The following is a 10487-nucleotide window of genomic DNA, read 5'->3' on the forward strand; positions in this document are numbered from 1 at the left end:
GGGTCCCTGCCCAGTGCACTCCACGCCGGAGCCACGGTCAAAGCGGGAGCAAAATTGAGAGCTGAAGGACCAACTTGCAACCACGTCCTGGCTCTCAGGTCAAACCTCCACCCGATGAGGCAGGATTCTCAGGGCCGTTTTCCCTTTCCCCTCTGCCCAGGGGACGAGGGACCCTCCGCTGGATTTCGACGATCCCGTTTACGGGCGGAGGACGAGTGCCGCAAAGCGAGCCGCGGCTGCGGCAGCGCAGGAGGGCCCCGAGAATATTTACGAGCAGCTTTCCGAAGACCGACTCTAAGCCACCCACGCAGGAAGGTCCAAGACAAGACCCAGCTCCCGGGCAGAAGGAACCTCTCGGGCTCCTTCAGCGCCGAAGGAAACCCTCGGACCTGGGAGGAGAGGCTGCAGTTGGCCCCTCCGCAGACGACCAGCGCCCCAGCCATACCAGCAACGCCAGTCCATTCCGTACCGGGATTCCCACGCCCTTCCCGAGGCAGCAGCCCGCTTCCCAAGCCCTGCGAGACAGTTGAGAGGGGACGGGACTTCATTTATCTTTGAACACATTGAGAAAGAGATTTCTATTAATAGAACGAGGGCGGAAAAAGGCTATTACAGTAAAAACAGAGACAGCTTTCGGGCACAGCCAGCGCATCCAGAGTCAGATATTAAATTGGCTGTGAGCCGGAGTGTCACCGCCGGCCAGCAGGCAGGGTCACACCGAAGAATCACGACCCCAGTGGTGACACCTCCAAGCCCTGCTTGTCACCTCAGTCACAAAACACGGGGTAGCACCAAATCGGAGGACCAAATGGGGCTGCTGACACCGAGCCTGGCGGCGTTCCGTCGGCAACGGCGCTGAGCCAACAGCATTCTCGCAGCAGACAGCCCCCAGCCTTAAACGGAGCAGAAAGTGCGCGAGGACAGCCAAAATCCCAGCGCTCAGAGGTGTCGGAGCGTGCAGACGGGGAGGGAAAAGGAGGGCTGTGGGGCTGTTGTTTTCTTTTACCTCTCAGAGGAAACAAAAAAAAAAAAAAAAAAAAGCCACTTTCGCTTTTCACAAGTCCACATTTCGTTGCTCTTAAATGGCTAAAAGCAGAGCGCGATTCCCGTCCTCCAAACTCCCCTCTAGTGCTAAAAATGAGCCATTACACACCAAAATGGCAAAAGAAAAGGGGAAGCCGTGCGCTTCAGCCCCTCAGACTCCGCCGCCCCGCCAAGGCCGCTGCAGAGGAGTTTGGGAGCACGCGGTGTGCCGCTGCAGCGAAGCCCTGCAGCACCGGCACCGCCGGGAGCTGCCGCGCTGTGCTCCAAGCGCGAACGCCGAGGGCTCAGCGTTTTAAATGGCTAAATCCACAGCAGTGAGCAAAAACCCAGTGCCGGGGTTCGCACCCCGGATGGGCCGCGCTTAGCAAACTCCCTCAGCCAAGCGTTTCGTCACCGGCTGCGCAACAGCATCCGCTCCGTGAATAAAGCGAAGTAGCCGAGGCCGAAAGGAGGGCTGTTGCGGAGGTGCTTCGGCCTCAGCGGTGGGGAGAAGGAAAAGCAACGCCGCGAGGAAGGAGTCGAGCACCTCGCGACGGAAACAGGTGCGGTTCGGTTCATTTAAAAGTTTATTCCTTTTATCAAATCTCTTTTTCAGAGGATTTCACTGTACATATAAGATATGAATAAATTACTCAGCAGTAACTTTATTCTTGTCATTCAAATACTCAAAACGGGCTCTGCAAAGTACTAAAACATCCAGGGAACTAAACTAGAAATCAGCTTATTTTAAAATATTCTAAGAAAAAGACTTCATTCATGGGGGTTTGCTTGTTTTTAACCAGGTTAACATGGGAGAAAAACCACCTCTTGGGAGTTTTTCTCAATGGAATAACAAATATTAGCTGTTTTAGCTGCGGTTACAACAAAATATAACCCTTAGCGGTGGGAATGTAAGTTAAATAACCAGCCCAGCTCTCTGTTCCCTGCGGCATCACACGCCTTGGTGAACAACAAACTTAAGTGAGGCCACAGAGATTTGGCTAAAGATAGGTGGATCTGGCCAGCAAAAGGCTGCACATGATTTGCAGTCGTATCGCCCAGATCTAATCCCTTCAATAAAAGAAAGATTTCCTTTTAAAAAGTTAAGGCCGGACACGGTCTCCTTTTCCCAGCCAGGAGGGTAAAGGTAACACTTAATTGAAACAGAATTGATACGAACAAGCTGGAAAACAGACCCCCCCCAAAAAAAAAAAAAAAATCATAAATGTACAGTTGGCAGCTTTCATCTGCGTCTGCTCAGAGGAAATACTGCTGCTTCACTGCCAGCTGCACCGCACCGCGCGACGCTGGGAATACTCGGTTCAACAAGTCTGGCGATCAGCCTGGGACAGCACTGTAGGTCTTGGGTCAGGGGGAGGAGGAGGAGGAAAGAGGTGGGAGGGGGAAAAGGAAGAAAAACGTACATACACACATCGATCGCGGTTATCCAAAAGCCCTCAGCAGCGCCTCGTGTCGGGCAATAGATCCTCACTGCCTTTTTTTTTGTTTGTTTGTTTGTGCGTTCCACACTCAGGGCGTTTTCACCTCTGTTGCAAGCTCTGACCTGTAAAGGAGTTTCCCCTCAGCACAGTGTGAGACATAAAGGCTGGCGGAGCTGAGAACAAAAACACTAACTTAGCCACACTTAGAAAAAGAAAAGAAGAAAAAAAAAAAAAGAAAAAGATATCGAAGTCATTCACATGAGAGGAGCACTGGATTTACTCAGCCATGAGTAAGCAGCCATGAGGACGTCTCAAATAAAAGGATTAAAACCCAAAAAAAGCCAGGCTTGCTCTTGAAACTCACTGTCTTTTCGAAAGAAAAATTACACTCTCACCGCACAGCGAGTCCAAGCAAGGAGCAAAGTGGGAATGGGACGTTTATTGAGACTCTGCCTAAGGTTCCAGCGGCGAGGCTACGTCGAAAGAGGAGTAGCCCCCGTCCCCGCAGGACGGAAGCTCCGAGCCCTGCACCAGGCTCCTTTCCTGCGGCTGCCTCGGGACTGTCCTCACTCGTCCAACACAGACTTGATTCGAACATTCCACATGATCATTTATAAGGAGGGAGGGGAAAGATTACAGGTGGAGTTTCAGGACCGGCTTGCATTAAACCTTTCTCCTGACGGGCAGGGGAGTGCGGTATCCTCCCACCCTCCGAGCAGACCACGTTCTACACGGGGCCTGGGTGATCTCCAGAAGGCCAGGAGAAGTCTGACACAGTAGGTCACCTGGGACAGCAGCCAAAAAGCGGGACAGAGGTTTTAGAATCCGTATTTGGCTTGAGTCTGACGTCGGCTGAGCTTGTTTTCAGACCATGTGTTTTTCAGTTCCAGTTCTCTCTCCTTCGCCTGCAGAAATTGAGAGGATTAACATCAGCACGGCTGCTCGCTGACTCAGCAGTATTTCACCCTCCTCTGCACCCCTGCCGACGGGGATTACAGAGCGCTCGAACGAGCAGCCTCCTTACAGGAGTTAGCACAATTATCTTGACAGAGGCCTGAATTAATTGGGATGCACAGACATTTCATTCGTGCTGAAACGCAGCTTCTCTTGTGGGACAGTCTCAGCAGCCGTTTACCAACCACACGGCAGCGGTGCGGAATTAAGACAGGAAGCAGAGAGTCTCGTAACACACACTGCCACGCACACGCTGGAGCTGGGCGGGAGGGGAAGAGGGAAACAAAGCAAAAAGCAAGCTAGAAGCTCAGTGCCATGACACCCTTGGGGCCACGGCGCCGTTTGGGCCGGCAGTGGCCAGGATACTCCTGCAGCACGGCCACCTCCGTCCCCATCAGAGCTGCTGCAGGGCTCATAGAATCACAGGATGGTTTAAGTGGGAAGGGAAATTAAAGATCATCTCATTCCAACCCCCTGCCCCGAGCAGGGCCACCTCCCCCCAGCCCAGGTTGCTCCAAGCCCCGTCCAACCTGGCCTTGAACACCTCCAGGGATGGGGCAGCCACAGCTTCTCGGGGCAACCGGCGCCAGGGGCTCACCACCCACACAGGCAACAATTTCTTCACAATATCTATTCTAAATCTACGCTTTTCGAGTTTGAAGCCATTACTCCTCGTCCTATCGCTACATGCCCTTGCAAAAAGTCCCCCACCCGGGGCTCGGGGCGCTCTCACTCAGGGACAGCCCCTGGTCCTCAGCCGCTGAAGGAGCAGCTCCACCAGCTCTGCCCAGTGCTGCCGAGCACCAAACCTTGTAATTCCGCCCAGATCGGTTTCCACGCTAGAGGGAGGCTACTCACCTGATGAATCAGGTAGGTGATCTGGTGTTTCCTCCTTTGCTGTCCCGTGGGCTGATCTCCTTTTTTCTAGAAAGCAAAAGCAGGTGAACAGTTAAGCCTGGAAAGATACTGACCCAGAGAGCGAAACAAGACAAGAGCTCGCACAAAGCCATTTCGAGAAGCGTTTGTTTCATATTAAACAGCTCTGGGCAGATTCCTTAGGCTGAAGCAGTTCCTGGCTGGTCTTTACCACCTGTACGCTGGGACTGTGTTTTGAGATGCTCTACTGGTCTCTCATATGTAATTATTTACACAACACAAGGGTCCTTGTCGCCCCACCCTGGTGACCACACAGCACCTAGTACAGCTCCAGCTGTGGACAAAACAGGAACCGAACAGAGGTCTGCAAAATCCCGGCCGGCACTCCTCCCTTCCTGCCCGTACCTTGCTGAAGGATTTCATGGTCTTCTCCTCGGTTAAGGATTTGGTGAGCCACTGCTGGGCTCCACTCAGCTGATCGTCCCCTTTGATATCCACAAAGTTGATCTCTTCCCTCCCTCGATTCCGCTTGCCTTGCAGACGCTTGAACTGAAAGAAGAACAGAAAGTAGCGGGATTACACACGCACGTCACGCACCAACGCTGACCTGAAACAAGTAAAGGTAGACGGGGTCTGAGCTGTAGCTCCCCGAGCACAGGAAAGACAGCACCAACAAACAATTTTCCAACCAGGATTTTTTTTTTCTTTAGGAGAGTTCTGCTTTGCTGCAGATCATAATATCTTAAACTACTTAGCAGGAAGGTTATAATCTCATTTTCTTATGCAGTTAAACAGCATTTTGCCTTCAGCCTTGCTCAGGAGAAGACCCTCAGACTCCCGAGTCTCTCATTTTAAGTGGTAGGGAGGCGCCTGAAGCCTTGCTGCTAACACATCCACCTCCTGTAACACAAATCCGCCTCCAAAGAGAAGCGGTCCCTCGAAGAAGCGAGTACCAGACAGGCTACCGTCTTCTGCAGCACTGAGCGGCTCAGCTAACGAGCCTGGCAGTTTCCAGATTAGACCAGCAACGGGAAAGCAGGTTTTTTAACAGGTTTTTAAATATTTTGAATAAGCAGGGAGTTCACCACTGTGCTAGGGGATGTACTGTGAAGGTATCTGAACCGTAGCTCATCTGCACCTCAGCAAGCACCGTCTTTGCTCCACATCCCTTCGTCTCTCCTGGATACACCTCACGAGGGTGGAAATAACAAACATCACCTACTTCTAAAGCAAGGAAAGCCGTCCGGAGCAGTAGCCCAACAGACTGCTGGAAGGACAGCGCAGTGTCCACAACACAGTGCTCGACCCCACGGAACAACAACCCGGTCCGGCCCAGCATGAAGCACAGGGTGTGCTGGTGGGACAGGACTGTGGCTGCCAACCGGGTCCTGTGTTCTACCAGAGCTTAAACCCAAACTCTGCAGCAGGATAGACTGTAAAGTGCCGACCGCTTCGTCATCTATGAAGGAGGAGTCGGTGCTCAGCTCCTGCGGCGGTGCCTGGGCTGGTTCCACCTCCTGGTAGTATCCACCGCTGTAGTAATCCTGTCAGCAGAAGGAAAACCAGTTTGTCACAAGAATGAAACAAGATCGATCCCGGAACAACCGTACACAGACGTCCCCGAGACAGAGCACCGAATCGTGTACCTCACCCCATGAGCTGCTGCTTTTTCACCTAGAGGGAGTTCACTCAGGCTCTGGGGAGCACAGTACATTACACGGGTACCTCATTAATCACATCTCATTGCTCCAGCACTACTGAAGAGCACACGGCATTTCTTCAGAGGTACTCAACAACAAATACTTTGCTGAATTACTAGAAACAACCTGGCTTCAGACACCAGCTCTGGCGAGCCCCGATTCTGCACCCTGACAACAACAGTGGCAGTTACACCGGGGCATTTTAAAACGAGTGCAGCTATTAAACATTTATCCAGCAAAGAGCATCTACGGCTCTTGTGCCAGAGGAATCCTGTTGTGCTAAGCGCTGTGGATCTCTGGTGCTTGTCCCAGCTAGCTCAAATGGGTTAGATTCTGAAAACAAGGAAAAATTTCTTTACTTTGAGGGTGGCGGAGCACTGGCACAGGCTGCCCAGAGAGGCGGTGGAGTCTCCTTCTCCGGAGAGATTCAAACCCCGCCTGGACGCCGTCCTGTGCGACTGCTCTGGGTGACCCCGCTCCGGCGGGGGGCGGAGGAGAGGAGCTCCAGAGGGCCCTGCTGACCCCCGCCGGTCTGGGATTCTGTGATTCCCACAAGCCGCAGCCTGCTCCAGTAACTAATTCAGAGCCACTGGTCCTAGAAACCTTTTCAGAGCAGCACCATCAAGCTTCACCTCCCATTCAACAGACCCACCTGATAATATGCACCCGCCACGCCGGCCTCGCTGTAGGCAGGGAACTGGCTGTACGGCTGGCTGCCGTAGTCTTCTCCGGGTTTGGGCGCCCAGCTGTGCTGAGCACCGCTAGAGCCCGCACCCGTCTTGAACTCCAGAGGGGCATTAGCAGCAGCGTCCTGGAACTGGGGCTCTGTCTCTGTCCCGGGCGGTGGGTCCTCCGACCCCACCGTGCCAGAGTACATGTAGGTCTCGGCACCCACGACGTTGGGCTCGCTCCTGTCAGACAAGGAGAAGTAGTTCTCTGGCTCGACCTCTTCATCGCTGTCGTCCTCTTCCTGCGTGATCTGCTTGGTTACCTGCAGGGCAGCGCTCTTCGCCGCAGCTTTGATGGCAGATGGAGAAGGAGTTGTGGGCACCGCTGGCTTGGACAGAGGTTTTGTTTTGGACGAAGAGGTCGGGGCCTTAGCGGGCTTTGCGTCGGAGGCATTTTCTCCCGCTTTCCTCGAGAAAGCGTAGGGCAAAAGTAACCGATTGGTCTCTTTCACTGTCAAATTTTTGGGTTGAGGAAGCAAAGCAGACAAGCCAGAGCCCTCGCCGCGTCCCTGGTGAGATTCATGCAGGGCAAATGGTTCAGAGAAATAAGAGAAATGAGTGAGACTATTTAGTTTTCTTGACTCCCTGCCAATTATCTCCTCCAATTCTAACAGCATTAATGGGTTTCCCATTGCTCAGCACAATCGTTAGCTACTTCGAACGTGCTGCAGGGCTTTCTTGCACAAAAGGCCAGCAGGACTTTTAAGGGAAACGTGGTACTTGCAAATATCTGCCACCTTCCCAAATTAATGCCTATTTTCCTGAGATTTAAATTTATGAAATTACCCCCAAAAGGGGATTTCAGGAATTTTATACACCAAAAGCCATGTGCTAATCAGAGTGGCTGATTTACACTAGTGGAAGATCTGTCACAGTCAAATGCTTCTTTCCTGTGCAAATTGTTTAATTGAAGCTCCTAGGTATTTACCTGAAGAGTATTTTTCTTCTTTGCTGGTTCATCTTCCTCTGAATCTGACTGAGAAAGAAAAACAGAGCTTAGCACAACCTGAGATATTAAAATAAAAGAAAAAAGCCCACCCACTATGCAATTTATTAATTTTCAGTTCGAACCAGCCAAAGAATCACAGTAATGTGGATCTGGATTCATAATCTGCCAAGAGTGGAGCTAAAAAACAACAGCGGGATGTGGTCAAGCTGTTTTTCACAGTCTTGCTGATGCATCTATGTCAGGGCAAAGAGAGATAAAAGCCTGCCCTGCTTACTACTACGAGAGATAAATAAACTATCCGCAGTGAAAGCAGAACCACAGTACCAGCCACTATATTTATAGCTGGGTCTGCCATGGTCTGGGCAGAGGCAGAAAAATAAGCGACATTCTGCTGTAAAACCTGAAGCCTTACAAACAAGACATCATCACCTCTTAAAAAAAAAATTAAAAAAAAAAAAATCACATAAGAGCAACTTAACTGCACCCAAACTTCAACTTGAGCCCATTTATGCAACTTATGGAACAAAAAAAAACCCCAAACCAAACAAACAAAAAAGGATTCACTGACCCAAACTTCCAAATAATTCCAAATTTTCAAGGAGGCTTTTCAATGCTGCTCTAAAGCAGAGTGGGTGGGCAGAGAAACTCAGATTCTACATATTTGGCTACTGCCAGAAATTAGCGTTTAGGGAGCCAACAGCTCCAACATTTTTTTTTTTTAATAAATCACAGAAAAATAAGCCTAAAGCAAGGCAGAGACAACAAACTGCAGGGCATAGGGTCAGCGCTCTCTTTCAGAGTAACAGACAACATTACATTAATAGAGGGGAAGCACAAAACCACACAAAGCAAGGGTGTAAAAATTCACTGCGGGGATTAACAGGGAATTGCTCACAATAAGGTTGGAGTTGCTAAATATCCATTTAAAACTTGAGTAGAAAGTCTGACGGTCTCTGGCATCAGAAAAGGCCCTTAACATCTTTATCGTTTTATAGCTTTTGCAGAGCACTTTAAAGAGATTACAGGAAACAAGGTCTTCTGCCAGTTTACTATCTAAATTATAAAACAGGACAAAGACAAAGAACATGCATAAATAAAGGCAAGTCAAGAGTTGCCATAAAACCCGTGTGTTGCATCTGGGAGAGAGGAGATAAAGCAGACTGCCCAGGAGCATCTCCACAGGTGCAAACAAAAGGGACAGGAGGTATTTTAAGGAGCAAGAGAGAACGAGTGAAGATGTAAGTCACAGGCCAAAGGACTTCCAGGCATCCCGAACGGGAACCGCGTGGACCACCACTGATTTTAAGGTATTCTTTCTCCCTTCCAACACTCATTCAGTGACAGCGACGACCTGCAGTATTTCTGTTCAAAGCCAATACACTGAAACATGGAGGAGGAGATAAAGGGGAGGAATAAATCTCCTTTCCTTTGAGCTTAGTTCAGTGACTGTGCAACCAGTGAGGAAGCACACAGCCCTGACAGTTGCTTTATAACGAAGTGCCTGTTCCAAAGGGCTGCAAGAAAGTGAGTAAGCAAAAAGCGGGTATGAGAATGGGATAGCCCTCATCCGTTTGCCTAAAAGGGGAACCCGCCTGGTGCACCTCTGCCATGTTTGGGCACTCTGAAATGCAGAGCTCTGGCGCTGGGATTTGCAGAACCGCACTGGTTATCGGTAAGCAGCAGAGTTCAGCTGAGGGGTGGCCAGGAAGCCCGTGTCCTCTCACCCGCTCTCCCCATGCCCCTGCAGACTGCTCTTCCAGCAAAGCGAGATGCGCTGACTTCATTCCAGCTCCCCCAGGCCCAAGATGCTGGCAAACCACTATTAATTGATGCTGTTTATAAATCCATACAGTCAAACCTCTTCCTCGAGCTACCTGTCCCCATGGAAATGACCCTAAACTTCGCAGTTCAGCTCTTCCTGCAGCCAGAGACGCTCACGTCTCACCCAGAGCCAGCGACCGAGGCCAGACACAGCCACACGACCGTCACCTCCACACTGTGACAGTACTGTCCCAGAGGGAAGGAGCAAAGAGAAGGAAAGCTGATCAACAGGGACACCCAGAAAAATAAAAAAAGGGGGGGAGGGGGGCGGGGACATGCCTTTCCCTGCTCTTGCCATGGGGCTGTCCGAATTTAATGCTGAGGAGCCCCATAAGACACAGGGCACTGCAAACACAAAAAAAGCACAAGTAAAGAGAAAAATAATTACCTAAAGACCTGGAGAATGCCTGAAGACTTTAGATAAACAAGCAATAAAATGACAGGAAAATCTATTGATTGCACAGCAAACAAAAGAAGAGACTTTTTTGGGATACCCCCACGCAAGGCCAGACAGTTCCACATCATCAACTCGTTAACTTCAGTAATAAATAAGGGTGCAGATAATCTGGGTTTTGCTGTATTATGATTATAAATAAGGTTCCTATATCGGTTTAATTCTGCAAATCGCTTTAGGATTAGGGCTGGTGGCCGGGACAAATCTCCCCGTAGATGCCACAACAATAGGTTTTGGTACCTTGCTATATTATGATGGGAGAAAGCAAGGAAAGAGATGCTGTGCGTGATGGGCAAAACAAATCCACAGGGGGATTGCTCCGGGGAGAGGATTTCACGCACGAAGGCGCTCCTTCTCGGGAGGGTTTGAGTGCGGAACACCCCACCCCCCCACCCCCCCCGGGAAAGCTGGTGGTGTGTTTCATACTCACATCTCCCTTGTGCAACTCAGGCGCCGTGATCCGCACCGGCTCTGTCCTCTTCTTTGGCTTGGGGAGGCTCAAATCCACCCCAGCCCCGGGCCGAGCTGCAGAAGCCGAGA

At 50.7% G+C, this 10487-nt stretch overlaps 2 protein-coding genes across 2 annotated transcripts in view; one reads left to right on the forward strand and one right to left on the reverse strand.

Annotated features, from left to right (window-relative positions):
• LOC104287474 (SH2 domain-containing protein 2A-like) overlaps positions 1-298 on the forward strand; it is a 2438-nt gene extending 2140 nt beyond the window's left edge. The window contains exon 7 of the mRNA XM_009886182.1: positions 161-298. Within this exon, the coding sequence (XP_009884484.1) occupies positions 161-298 (138 nt within the window). The remainder of the gene's footprint in view (positions 1-160) is intronic.
• Positions 299-3283: 2985 nt separating this feature from the next.
• On the reverse strand, positions 3284-10472 carry PRCC (papillary renal cell carcinoma (translocation-associated); the record flags this gene model as incomplete). The annotated part of the gene is made up of 7 exons (XM_009886183.1): positions 3284-3370; positions 4278-4343; positions 4701-4844; positions 5744-5839; positions 6648-7232; positions 7652-7699; positions 10378-10472. Coding segments are annotated over 7 exons (1121 nt in total), but the record flags the coding sequence as incomplete, so codon positions are not given.
• Positions 10473-10487: the final 15 nt, after the last annotated feature.

This window comes from Charadrius vociferus, unplaced genomic scaffold, assembly GCF_000708025.1.
Source record: "Charadrius vociferus isolate BGI_N301 unplaced genomic scaffold, ASM70802v2 scaffold1705, whole genome shotgun sequence".
In the NCBI taxonomy this organism is placed as follows: domain Eukaryota; kingdom Metazoa; phylum Chordata; class Aves; order Charadriiformes; family Charadriidae; genus Charadrius; species Charadrius vociferus.